The following is a 13,070-nucleotide window of genomic DNA, read 5'->3' as shown; positions in this document are numbered from 1 at the left end:
CTAAAGTGCCTGTGAGGTTGCCCAGCACATTAGACACATGGCTCTTGGGTTCTGAGTGGGACTTGCAGCAGCTCGAGGAAGCAGAAACCTCTCCTAGATGCCTCCAGGCTGTGCTCAGGCAATGGGGAAGCTGTCCCGTGCCTTCCTCAATGCTAGGACATCTGCGACCACCCCGGGCAGGATGGCAAGGAGCTGTCCCTCCGCACCATCCCCAGGTCACCCCTCGGCACAGCCCTTGCTCCAGCCTGCATTTTGCACCCAAGGGTCCTCCATGGTTGGGACTGTGTCCTCCTGGGGAGAGGTGAGGCTCCGCCTGGACGTGGGCTCCACCGTGCCCTCTCCCTGGGAGGAGGGACCCTGCATTGCCCATGGTCCCCACCATCTGGTCCCTAGATCATCCCCGCCAGGTAGGGCGGGAGAAAGAGCCCCACGGTGCCCAGCAAGCAGACGATGATGAACATCCAGAGGAAGATGCGGTCGATCACCATGGCCACGTACTTCCAGTCCTCCTTCACCTGCCGAGCAGAGAGGGGCTGTGAGCCTGGGCAGAGGGTGCAGCCCCCCAATTTGTGAGAACTCTCTGAGCTTAGGAGACCAACTGGGGCTCCTCAGGGTGAGGAGATACCTTGGGAGAACCCTGGAGAAGCAGGGCTGGGGATGGACCTCTCTGGGGAGGCTGCTTGGGGCAGAGCAAATCCCACCCAGGGTTTTCTGAAACAATCTGGGCAAAAATAGGGGTGCAGCCCCTGAGCCAGGTCCCAGCAGAGCAAGATGGGCCATCTCTGCTCTCCAGGGACAGCAAAGGGACCTCCAGTGCTCCCACAGCTGGAGGAACCTTCAACTGACCCCATGGACCAGGCATCTCATTGATCTTCTCCCCAGCATTGGGTCCTCAGCAGCCAGGGAACCGACCAGGGGTCCCAGCACAGACCCCCCAGGGAGGTACAAGTGGCAGGAGGCAGCACCCGGTGTGAGGGACCCCCCCGTACCCCCCCAGCCTTCGGGGGTACCCACTCACCGAGAAGTCAGCGTCCTCAGCTCGCAGGTGGTCTGCGATGTACTGAACCCCTTCCAGGGCCTTCAGGATGCTGGGGGACAGCACCAGCCCCTTCTCTGCACCCACCTCCTCCTCTTCCTCCCCCTTGGGGGGCACTCGGGGGGCTGAGCCCCCCGACACCTTCCCAGCTTGGCGTCTGCAGCCATAGCGGCACTGGGTGCTCTGGCCGTGGGACCCCGCCTGCGACATGCGGCTGGGGTATGTCTTCTCCTCTTCCTCCTCCTCCTCCTCTTCTTCCTCCTCCTCTTCCTCCCATTTATCATCCACATCGGTCTCCAGCCAGCACCGGGAGGTGCTGAGCCTGGTCCCCGGGAGGTCGTACTGCCCCGCGGTCCCCTCGGGGGGCGGCAGCGCCGGGGGCCGCTTCATGAAGAGCCAGCGGGGGATGAAGTCAAGGAAGAAGCTACGCACCCAGCGGGGCATCGTGTGGGTGCTGGGGGAGCGGTGGTGGACGTTGAGGACGAACACGGTGATGATGATGGAGAGCGTGACGAAGATCATAGTGAACAGGAGGTACTCGCCAATGAGAGGGATGACCAGCGAGGTGGAGGGGATGATCTCCGTGATGAGCAGCAGGAAGACGGTGAGGGACAGCAGGACGGAGATGCAGAGGGTGATCTTCTCCCCACAGTCAGAGGGCAGATAGAAGACCAGCACGGTCAGGCAGGAGATGAGCAGGCAGGGTATGATGAGGTTGATGGTGTAGAAGAGCGGGAGGCGACGGATGACGAAGCAGAACGTGATGTCGGGGTAGATCTCGGTGCAGCAGTCATACTTCTTGGAGTTATAGGTGCCAATGGCATTTATGATGGCCCACTCACCACTCTCCCAGTAATCCTTGAGGTCCACGTGGTGGTCCATGTTCTCCAGGTCGATCTTGGCCTTGTCGTATGTCCAGGAGCCGAACTTCATCTTGCAGTTCTGCTGGTCGAAGGGGAAGAAGGTGACGTCGATGCTGCACGAGCTCTTGTAGATGGCGGGCGGCACCCACTTCACCTTCCCGTTGGAGAAGAGGTGGGCCTTCGTCATATGGGTCACGGCGAACTCCCCGTCGGCACTGCGGGGATGGAGAGGTGTGAAGGTCGGAGGAGGATGGGATGGGATGGGATGGGATGGGATGGGATGGGGTAGCAGGCCCTAGGGCCGCCCCATCTCAGCAGCATCACTCACTTGTTGTAGAGCACGATGTCGGGGATCCAGATCATCTCAGAGGGCACCCGGATGGAGGTGACGTTGTCAAATTCCGCGGGGTCCCAGCGCAACTTGTAATCACTCCACTCCTGGAGGGAGACATGGAGGGGAAGGCATCAAGTCACCTTGGGTCTGATAGGACAGAGCTGCCCAATGCCTCCTCCTCTGGCAGCATCCCCCAGAGGAACAGCAACGTGGAGATGCCACCCAGAGGGACTTGGTCTTAAAGGCTGTCCCCTCCTTGACACGCTCTTGCCCCAGAGAGGGACCAGGCTCCTACCTGCTTCAGCCAGACATTCGTGGTCATCATCTGATTCTTCTCATCCTGCGGTGGGAAAGAGGGAGAGGTGAGGGGAGATGAAGAGAGGGCTTGTCCCATCACTGCATCTTCCCCCAAATCACTGCTTTCACTTTCTGCCCTCCACATCTGGGGTTCAGCTCCTGGAAGCAACTGGTACAAGTCCAAGGAGAGACTATATTTCTCTGAGAAATCTTCTCACTAGATGGCAGCAAGAAATAGCAAATTGCAGCATAAAGCTCTGAGCTGCTCTGATGGACAGACAAATGTGCAGTCCCATGGAGAGGTGGGTGGAAGGATGGACAGCTGGATGGGTAGACAGGCTGATAGGTGGACAGATGGTTAGGTAGATGGGTGGATAGATGGACAGGTCGATGGGTGGGTGAATGGGTGTGCATGGGAGGAATGAGGGATGGATGGACAGAAAAGCCCAGATGTGCCCCAGGGCAGGTAGATGGTGGGTAAGGTCATGGAAAGAAGGAAGAACCGCAGTTTTCCTTGATGTTCTCCTGCATCAAGGGAGGGTTTGGGATGGAGAGGAGGGATGCAGACCCTGCTGCTCGTTGGAGCTCTGAGGGAGGCAGGGTGGGTGGTTTGTCACCTGATGGAGATGGCCAAGAGATTGCTGGTGCCCAAACCCAACCTCCCACCAGGGTCCCCAGCCCCCGGTCTCGCAGACCAGTAGGACCAACTGGGAAAAGTCAGGTACCACAAGGGCTACTCACCACATCGATCAGCTGCGCGATGGAGAGCCCGAACTTCACAATGACCACGTCGGAGGTGTTGGGCACTGGCCGTGACCAGCGGTTGTAGCCGGTGAAGAGATGCTTGAAGAGACGCTCCTCGGCATGGCTGCCCGGCTGGTCCTGCAGGCAGGAGACTGTGGGGAGATGGGGATGGACCCCACTGAATTGGGGTGCCCAAGCGATGCTGAACCCCACCCTGGCATGGAGAGAGGGGAATTTCCCTCCTCAAAGCTGCCCCGGGCAGTGAAGTGCAAGTTCAACTTGCAACATCAACTGAGAAAATCCCCATCTTGGGTGGCTGAGGTCCCTCTCCCAGTCCCCTCCAGCTGCTCTTATTGGTGCTAACTGGTTTGGCTTTGCAAGGTGAAGGGATGACCCAGTCCCTGGGGTGGCTGCAGCCCACCCAGAGTCCTCCCTTGGGACTGGGCTGGAGATGGGGCTGGGAAGGAGCTCAACGCTCTTCGCTCTGCCTAGAAATTGTTGATGTTGGTCTCGGATGCCGTCAGCTTGCAGTGCATCGCTCGGCCGTCCTCGCTCGCTGCAGAGCCCCATAAATTTCCACCAGCAAGTCCAGGGACACTGAAGGAGGAAGGGATGGAGCGGGGGAGGGCTTTGCACAGCAAAGCGTGACCAAAGGGACGTTGAATGGGTGGCTCTGCCCTGGAGAAGGATGGGTGCATTGCCCCACGGCATACCCAGCAAGCCCAGCAAGGGTCCTGCTTGTTGAACTTTGGCCAGGCATGATGTGCTGAGCAGCATTGAAGGTTTCAGAGGTTTTGGGGAGGGCTGGTCCCAAGTGAAGGGACAGAAAAGATGCTCAGCTCCGTGGCGATCTTGCGTTGACAGGAGGTGGGAGTAAAATCCATTTTTTTCCCATTCCTGCAAGATTTTAGCTTGCACAGGCTGGATGTGAGGTCCCAGAGGTGCATCCCCTGGGGGGTGACCCAGAGCAGACTGTCCCCCCGCAAGTGTCTAGCTGGTGTTGAGCTGCCCTTCAAAGACACGAACCCCATCCTAGCAGGGTGTGTGGTGGAGGACACCACACCAGCGTGGAGACTGGGGGTGCTGGGAGACTGCATGGGGGTAAACTGGGAGAGAACTGGTTTTCCATGCACATGCACCCCTCAGCTTCCCCTCCCCTCTCCTCTCCCCAGATTTTTTTCCCCCGCCTTGGTCCCAGTGGGTGACACCCATGGGAAGGCAGGGCTCAAGGGAAGGAAATTTGGGTACCCCATGGAAAGCCAGAGCTGTCCTTACCTGCCTGGAAGGTGACAAAGCACCACATGACGAGGGGGACGATGCCATGGGGCAGCCGCCACATCCTCCTGGTACCAGTGTCCCCCATGGATTCCCCCCGGAGCAGTTTGCAAAGCCAACCAAGGGGAGCGACGAGCTCAGGTGGTGGTGGAGGAGGAGGCTCAGCAGCGAAAGCCACCACAGGGGACCTCTGACACGGTGGCCTGTGTGTCCCCACCATTAAGGAGTGCTGGAGGAGCCATGGGTTGAGCTGGACGTGGGCTGGGAGAACCTCAGGAGGGACACAGCTGGTCCAGGGTGGGTGTGTGGTCTGGGATGCTCTGCCAAGTCACCTGCCCCACATTTCATCCCTGGAAAGACAGCAGAGAGTGGCACTGTCACCGTGGTGCCACCTCAACACTGTGGTCCCCTCAAAGCCAGTGTTTGGAGCTCATCTGAGCTGCCACCATGGCAGGGCCAAGGGAAAACATCCCCAAAGCATCTCGTCCCTGTTTCTGGTCCCCAGGTGATCTAATAGCAGAGACAGAGCCCAGTGCTGCAAACCTTACTGGGGTGACCAGAAAATAACTCGTTTCAACCATCCTTCTGCCCTCCCTGACTCCAAGCTGCTTCATTCCCCAAGGGTGAGGGAGGGAGCAACATCTCAGCTGCTCCAAGAGCTGAGACCAAGCCCCAAATCGGCTCCTCGGGCTGGTTTCTCCAGGAACACTCACTTTTGAGAAGAGGGATCACCCTTTTACCATCCACCCTCATCCATCCACCCATCCACCCATCCATGCATCTGTACGTTCATTAATCCATCCTTCCATGCACCTATCCATGGATGTGTTTGGTTCCCCTCCCCAGTATGGCCAGTCTCTGCAAGGGGAGGAATCTCTTGCTCTGCCCAGGTCCCAAAATCTTCTTCTTTTTACAAGGTGACTCCTCCACACCTGACTGTGCCCCCAGGACCCACCTCCCCTCTCCAGGAGGCAACTCCTTCCGTCCCCAAGAGAAGGAGGTTCCCAGGTCAGCACTGATGTTGCTAAACAGGAAGCTCCTTTGGCTTAAATTCCTCCCTGAGCCGGTAAACCCACAAAATCCTCCTGAACTCATCATCATCTTCTGTGCAGTTTTCAACTGATTAATGCATGGATGGTGGAGCGGGGTGGGAAACAGGAGGAGAAACACTGGCCACTGTGCCAGACTGGAGAGGAAATTATGGACGTTCCTGGCTGAGATATCTCAATATACCGGTCCTGCCCTGTACCTGCAGCCCTGCCTTGTCTCCCCACATCCAAACCGTTTCCCTGACAGATTCCCCGTTGCCCCCTGACCCCCAGCGCTGGGTTTGCTGTGTTGCTGACCCCGCAGCAGCGATGCCCCGAGAGGCACCTCCGTACCTGCAAAAATGCTGCTGGCTGGTACCTGCCAACCACTTTTCTGGGGGATGCAGGAACCTGCCCCGCGAGGATGCGAAAGGCTGGACCGGAGGATGCTCGCGACTGCGGCGAGCCCGACAAAGCTCTCGGCATCCCGACGTGCAGTCAGGGAGGCAGCGAGAATAAATATTTATTGGATTTTAAAGGCGGACAGTGGGGGGATTTTTTTTTTGGTTTTTGGTGGGAACTTCAGGCACAGCTGGAAAACTTTCTCTTCTGCTGCCTCCCCGTCACTCCCTGCCCATCCTCAGCGCTCTGCAAACAGCTTTAATCATGGATGTTTGCGGGGAAAAAGAGCTTCTCTCCTTCCCACCCAGCCTGGACCAAACGAACCCCCTTACCTGCTGCAGGAAGAGCGAGGAGGGGTCCCCAAAGTCCCTGTTCCCTCCGCGACGCCAGGGTTGGGCTGCTGTGCCACGCAGGGCTCTGGCGAGGACTGAGCTCCGCTGACGGTGTCTCAGCTCTTACTCAAAGTGGTGGCGGTGACGACAGGGACAGGGGGAGGAGGGAGAGTCATGGCCAGGCAGGGAAGGAGGGGAGGATGAGGGGGAGGAAGGCTGGAGGGACACCAGCTCCCCTGGCCCTCCTCATCACCCGCCATGCGCTGGCAGAGCATCCCCAGCGTGGGAAAGGGCTGGATGAGACAGGGATTTCTCGGTTGCTCCCAAGGCATCGCTCAGCCGGGGGATTGGGAAGGGGGTGTTGGGCTTTGTGTGTGAGCATAGGGAGGGAGAACAGGAAAAAAAGTGCTGAGGAGTGGAGGAGCTGGAGCACAGAATGGGATGTTGCAGGGGGGATCATGGGGCACTGCAGAGTGTGTTGCATGAGGTATTGCACAGGGCATTGCACAGGGGGTTGCAGGGTGTTGCATGGGGCATTGCACAGATTATTGCACGGGGCACTGCAGGGGGTTTTGCACAGATTATTGCACGGGGCATTGCAGGGCGTATTGCATGGGGCATTGCATGGGGTTTTGCATGGGGCATTGCACAGGGTATTGCATGGGCTATTGCATGGGAGTGTTGCATGAGGTTTTGCATGGGGTATTGTACAGATTATCACACAGGGCACTGCAGGGAGTATTGCATGGGGCATTGCAGGGAGTATTGCATGAGGTTTTGCATGGGGTATTGCACAAATTATTGCATGGGGCATTGCAGGGGGTATTGCATGGGGCATTGCAGGGAGCACTGCATGAGGTTTTGCATGGGATATTGCACAGATTATTGCACAGGATACTGCAGGGGGTATTGCACGGGGTAGCATGTGGGGCACTGCATGGGGCATTGGTTGGACTCGATGATCTTGAGGGTCTCTTCCAACCTAAATGATTCAATGATTCTATGATTGTGTGTGGCATTGCTCAGGGTATCATACAGGGCATTGCAGGGGCATTGCAAAGGTCCAGGCTCTTGCACAGTTGGGGGGATGCAGGGGGCTGCTTGCTCACATCCCCACCAGACCAGGTTTTCCCCACTTGTCCCCCACCCCAGGTTTGGTCCCAACCTGCCCATGGGCAGGGCAGCTCCAGTAAGTAGTGATGTCCCCTGTTCTGCGTTAAAACGGGGCGCAAGGTCTTGAGTTGTCTCAGCCCACTTTTGTCCCGTAAAACATTGCCAGGGGGACAGTGGCAAAATTGGGGAAGCAAAGCCATGGCAACATCCAGCATCAACCCCTCTTCCCATCTCAGGTGTCCCCATCCGAGGCGACAGCGACAGGGATGGGGACAAGGCTGCTTTGGGCAGGAGAGGTGGTTGTCTGACCACAAAAGGATGGGAAACCCAGAGCTCCGCGCTGCTTCTCAACCTCCCGGGTGAAGACCCAGAGCAGCCTCTCTCCTTCCTTCCTGCAAGGAAATTTAATGCACGACCTTCCTGCAAACGAAGCCCAGGGCTGCAATTTCCAGCCCCGGAGGACCTGCCCGACGATTTGCTTCCTTTCCCCTGGGAGATTAATGAAAAGGCAGATCTGGTCACGGAGGGCACCAGAATTTGCTGCTCTCCCAGCCCCGCTGCCGGCCTCCAATCCTATCCGCATCCATGGGACTGTTCCCACCATCCTTGGGATGCTGGATACCAGAAATCCATGGGGACGACCAGGGAGATGACATCCCACCATCTCACCGCCACGGCAGCTGATGCCAAAGCCAGGCAGATATCGGGTTGTCCTCTCTCCAGGAACATGTCACCGATGCGAACATCACGCTGAGGTGATCCAGATGTCTCACTGATGTCACGATTGCATCAGACCACTCCAATTTTTAATCATCCATGTCATGGTTGTATCAAACCACTGTGGCAAACCTCCCCTGCCCTGGGGAACCTCTCCACAGCCAGCGGGGCGATGCAAAGCCCCGTCCTTGTGTCATGGTCCTCAGCCCATGGCCACATCCCAAGGCTGTGGAGCTAAAGGGAGGGCATTGGGTGTCAGATGGATCCCCAAACCTGGGTGATGAGGAGGGGGGAAGATGGAGCGATGGATGCCAGAGGGATGGGGAGCAGCCGGATATTGCACGGGCTGCTCCAGGAGATCAATCCGGGCCCATCAAAGGAGGGGAATTAGGGAGAAGGATGTGTCAGGTAAGACCGTAGCAAATTAATCAGGAAAAAAAGACAAGCGACATTGGTTTTTCCGGGGAGGAAAAAAAAAAAAAAAGGAGCTGTCTGCTGGGATGGTGGATTGAAGGCTGGGGGGTGGTGGGAAACGTTGTGGATGCTGGGGGGATCTGTCCCCTTCGCTGGGCTCCTGATGGGGGTCACAGTTTTGGAGGTGGAGGGGCAGTATATTAACAACCTCATCCCTCCTCCTTTTCCCTCCGAGCACAGAGGATGGGGAGAAAACAGAGATAAGGCTGACGCCTGGCCGAGCGCAATGCATCTTTATTCCTGCAGAAGCGCCGCTGCCCGGGGCTGTTCCTGCCTCCCGCCCCCGCTCGGGGTGCACTGGGGGTACTGGGGTGCCCTGGGGTGCCCTGGCCATTCCCTCCAGCCTCATGGCTTACAAACAAGAAGGGATTATTTCGCTTCCAGCTGTTTTCCCACTGCCCAAACCTCAATGGGTTGAGAGCACCGGAGGTGCCAGCTTCAGTTTATTCCTGGGTGGTTCATCTCCATCCCCATCCCCTCCACCCTGCCCACCCAGAGGCACCAAATTCCGGAGCTCAGGGTCAAAAAGGCTCTTCCAAGCCTGGACAAGGTGCTGCCAAGGGTGAGAAGGATTCACCAGGGCTGGCAGCGGCTCTGTCTGCATGACGGACACCCGGTAAGATGCAGCCAAGCTGGGATTAATATTTAAGACACTCTGGGGAGCCCCAGGAGCCCAGCTCAGGCACGGGTCTGGGTGCGAGGGCTCAGCTGGTGGCACACGGGGCTGGCGAGCTGGGGAAACGAGAGCCTGGGTGGATGGAGGAGTGAGGGGAGCAGAGGGTGCTGGGGTGGGACGGAGCCCCCACACAGGGGTTTGCCCAGGGACAGGGACAGGGACACGTGGTGGCACCGGGCTCTGCTGCGTGACGACATGCGCGATGGCATCGTACGTGTGACAGCATTGCGTGTGCGATGGCATCGCGCGTGTGATGGCGTTGTGTGCGCGATGGCATTGCGTGTGTGATGGCACCGTGTGTGTGACACCACGTGTGACAGCGTCACGTGTGTGACGGCATCTCACGTGTGACGGCATCGCGTGCGTGATGGCATCAGCACACGTGTGAAGGCATCGTGTGTGACGGCATCACGTGTGACAGCATTGTGCGTGCGACGGCGTCCCACGTGCGATGGCATCCCGTGTGTGACAACATCACGCGTGCGATGGCATCGTGCGATGGCGGCATACGTGCGATGGCATCTGCGTGTGATGGCATCACCTTTTATAACATTGTGTGTGCGATGGCATCACGTGCACGATGGCATCACGTGCGATGGCACCATATGTGCGATGGCATCACATGTGCGATGGCATCATGTATACAATGGCATTACACGTGATGGCACCACGTGTGCGATGGCACCCGCTCGCAGGCAGCACCTCCCGTCCCCTCTGGGCGCTGCCACCTCCAGCCCCCAACCATTTCACAAACCCCCCGTGCAGAACCTCAGCTCCCAGGACCAGGATGAAGAGCCCGGACACCCCAAAAGCCGGGGAGATGAGCCGGGTTGGGGTCCTACCAGCAAGCAAGGCCATGTGCGGGGTGACACGGGGCCCGTCCCCGCTGTCCTAGGGCTCGGTGGCAGCGGTGACGTGGGTGGCCGAGCTCTGCAGGCGCTGGCTCAGCTCGGCGTGGAGCCGATGGGACGCGGCCTCGAGGCTCTGGGCCAGTTGGCTGGTGAGCCGGAGCATGTGGGCCACCACCCGGACATCCTTCCGCAACCTGGGGAGGGGGACAAAGGGGGCTCAGTGTCCCCACCAGCATCCCCGCAGGGGGGTGTAGAAGGTGATGCTGCAGTTCTGGGCGTCCCAGCGGGATGTCCCCAGCCTGGGTGAGGAGGTACCCCCCAGTTCCTCCGTCCTGCTCCATCATCACGTTGTGGCTCAGCTGTGCTGGGTCACTGGTTTGGGAGTGACCACTCCCCCCTCCTGACATCCCACCCCCCACCCTGTCGTTGCGGACCCCTCACTGTCCCTGCTGCGGTGGCTTTAGGGCGGGGACACACACATGGATGAGCATCCAAACCCCACACGTCACCCAAGAGCCACCACAAAGGCTGTGGGGCTCTTGGGGACACCCAGACCCTTTAAGGTGCCCCCAGCCTGGGGCTGCCTCCCCCGCATGGAGTTTGGGGCATCGGCTCCATGGAGCATCTCCCCATGTCCATCCCCCCACAGGGCACTTACTTCTCCTTCTTCTCCGCCATCTGTGGGTGATCGGTCTCAGCCACGTGAGCCTCCAGCTCCTTGCGGACGTTCTCCAGGCTCTCCCGAAATTCCAGGTTGGCCCCACGGATGGCGGGAAGCGCCTCGGTGATGACGTCCTGGTAACGGGTCTGGTTGTCCTCCAGCGTGGCCGCCGTCTCCAGGTCCTTCAGGCTGGCCTTGGTGTCCTGCAAGAGGTTCTTGAGATGATCCAGCTCATCGCGGGAGATGGAGGGGGGCGGCCCAGGGGGGCTGCAAGGGCTGGGGGTGTGGAAGGTGATGCCGCAGTGCTGGGGGTCCCGGAGGGGGTCCCCATCGTGGGCTGGGTGGTACCCCAGCTCCTCCGTCTCGGTGCCGGGTGTCACGTCCTCTTCTGGTCCCCCCTGGGTGGTGACGGGGGGGACAAGGGCGCAGAGCCCCACCAGCAGGCACCAGTTTGGGCCCCCCATGGTGTCCTGCAGGAGCAAAGAGAAAACGGGGGGTCGAGGCTGCGGCTGAGACCCCTCTAAGACCCTTTGGGGTGCCCCCCAGTTCACACCAGCAAAATCCCCTAAACACCCTTATTTTTCCATGCATCTGCACCTCTGGCTGCTGGGATTTGGGGGTGCTGTACCCCACCATCCCCGCACCATGTAGGACCCCAATGGGGTAAGGGGGGACCCTTTCTGCACTCCCCCCCCCAAGCACAACACACAGAGCATAGCGATGGGGAAACTGAGGCAGTGAGGGGTTAAGTTGAAGGCTGGAAGGGCTGGGGTGAGGCTGATCCTGCCGGGGGGCACCTTGTCCCCCCAGACCCTGCCTGGGGAGCCAGGGCAAAGCAGGAGGCCGCGGTGGGGGGGCCAGGCGCTGGGGGGGTGCAGACAATGCGGCTCTTTCAAAACCGCCGCCGCAAAGTCTTGGCGCCGGGACCGGGTGCCAGAGGCGGCGGGTGGGGGAGTTTGGGGGTTCGGAGGGGTCCCCACCAGCACCCCCCACCCCCCCAAAAGCCCCTCTGCAGAGAGGAGGGGGCTCCCACGGGCATCCCGAATCCCCCCAGCATCCTGGGCTGCAATGAGCTGCTCAGGTCTCAGCCCCGCACCTGGCAGGAGTGGCGGGGGTGGGGGGTTCGGGTCGGAGCAAAGGGCCCCCCAAAAAGGGGGGGGCGGGGGGCAGCGGGGAGCAGAGACGGCGGCGGCCCAGCCCTGCCATGAGTTGGCCGGGTCTCAGAGGCGTCGCCGTGCTGGCATTTCGCTGGCACCGCGGCTGCACCGGAATAGCAACAGCCCAGCAAAATTCTTCCTTTCTCCCCTACTTCCCCCTCCAAAAAAAAAAAAAAAAAAAAAAAAAAAAGAATGCTCCCACCTTTTTTTTCCAAGGGAGAATCTGGGCTCGCTGCGGCGGCGGCTGGAGGTCCGGGGGGGCTGCGGCCCCGCTGCCGGCCCCGGGTTTGGGGTGAGCGGAGGGGGCTGAGCCGGAGCTGCCCCCGCCGCGATGGGAGGAGGAAAAGGCTGGGAGCTGGCGGGAGGCAGGCAGGGGGGTTTCGTCCACCCCCCGGCGCTGGACCACCCCGGGAGCGGGTGGGGGGGGGTCCCGGGCACAGCGGGACGTTGGGGACAAGGGATGGGGGACACCGAGCCCCGCTGCTGATAAATGCGTGGCTTGTCCGGGCTTGAGCCCCCCCTTAAATAACTCTGTCCCTCGCCACTAGCAAAAAAAGCCCCCCCAGCTCTGCTGCGCCGTGCAGAGGTGCAGTTACCCCTCCCAGCTCCCCCCTCCTCCAGCATCCCACCGCTTGTTTGGCAGGTGGGGAAACTGAGGCACGGGGCTGGGGTTGCGAAACCGCTGCCGATCCCCCCCGACCCCCCTCCCGCCCCGCTCACCGCTCGGCGACGCGGCCGCCACGCCACGGCAATGCCGGTGGATCCCGAGGGAGGGGTCCCCACGGACACGCCACGGACACGGGTGTGGCACTGAGTATGTCAGGGCTGGTTTGGGGTGCACGGGGGGTCGTGTATCCCACCGAGGCCGCTTCTCTGGGGGGCTTCAGGGCTGCTGAAATGGCCACGCAGCGTTCACGTGTGTGCACGTATGTGCTTGGCATGCAGGCGTGTGCTGAGCGTGGACAGACGTGCTCAGTGCCCACACGGATGCCTGGTGGTGCACACTCGTGCTCAGCAGTGCACACGTGTGCTCGGTGTGCACGCACATGCCTGGCAGAGCACACACAGCCTCAGTGCACACACACGTGCTCGGAGACACACACACGCGCT

At 59.9% G+C, this 13,070-nt stretch overlaps 2 protein-coding genes across 2 annotated transcripts; both read right to left on the bottom strand.

The window, feature by feature from the left end:
• Positions 1 to 389: 389 nt before the first annotated feature.
• Positions 390 to 4,613, bottom strand: CHRNA2 (cholinergic receptor nicotinic alpha 2 subunit). The gene is made up of 6 exons (XM_065630668.1): positions 4,550 to 4,613; positions 3,272 to 3,426; positions 2,529 to 2,573; positions 2,228 to 2,337; positions 1,019 to 2,114; positions 390 to 515 (listed from the first exon to the last, which is right to left on the bottom strand). The coding sequence occupies exons 1-6, from the start codon at positions 4,611 to 4,613 to the stop codon at positions 390 to 392; spliced, it is 1,596 nt and encodes a 531-aa protein (XP_065486740.1).
• Positions 4,614 to 8,839: 4,226 nt separating this feature from the next.
• LOC135987343 (uncharacterized) lies at positions 8,840 to 12,748 on the bottom strand. The gene is made up of 3 exons (XM_065632176.1): positions 12,681 to 12,748; positions 10,801 to 11,273; positions 8,840 to 10,336 (listed from the first exon to the last, which is right to left on the bottom strand). Exons 2-3 carry the CDS (start codon positions 11,265 to 11,267, stop codon positions 10,183 to 10,185), a joined length of 621 nt encoding a protein of 206 aa, XP_065488248.1. The 5' UTR covers positions 11,268 to 11,273; positions 12,681 to 12,748; the 3' UTR covers positions 8,840 to 10,182.
• Between the last annotated feature and the right edge of the window lie 322 nt (positions 12,749 to 13,070).

Source organism: Caloenas nicobarica, chromosome 3, assembly GCF_036013445.1.
Source record: "Caloenas nicobarica isolate bCalNic1 chromosome 3, bCalNic1.hap1, whole genome shotgun sequence".
Lineage (NCBI taxonomy): Eukaryota > Metazoa > Chordata > Aves > Columbiformes > Columbidae > Caloenas > Caloenas nicobarica.
The sequence above is the reverse complement of the archived record's forward strand: the minus strand, read 5'-3'. Positions and strand labels throughout refer to the sequence as shown.

What these genes read in the sequence shown, in the direction of transcription:
- LOC135987343 (XM_065632176.1), bottom strand. Translation starts at nt 11,267, where the DNA reads ATGGGGGGCCCAAACTGGTGCCTGCTGGTGGGGCTCTGCGCCCTTGTC. An exon ending in ATGGCGGAGAAGAAGGAGAA is followed by an intron (nt 10,337 to 10,800) that starts GTAAGTGCCCTG and finishes CCCCCTCCCCAG; the next exon opens with GTTGCGGAAGGATGTCCGGG.
- CHRNA2 (XM_065630668.1), bottom strand. Translation starts at nt 4,613, where the DNA reads ATGTGGCGGCTGCCCCATGGCATCGTCCCCCTCGTCATGTGGTGCTTT. An exon ending in TCGCGCAGCTGATCGATGTG is followed by an intron (nt 2,574 to 3,271) that starts GTGAGTAGCCCT and finishes TTCCCACCGCAG; the next exon opens with GATGAGAAGAATCAGATGAT. An exon ending in CGAATGTCTGGCTGAAGCAG is followed by an intron (nt 2,338 to 2,528) that starts GTAGGAGCCTGG and finishes GTCTCCCTCCAG; the next exon opens with GAGTGGAGTGATTACAAGTT.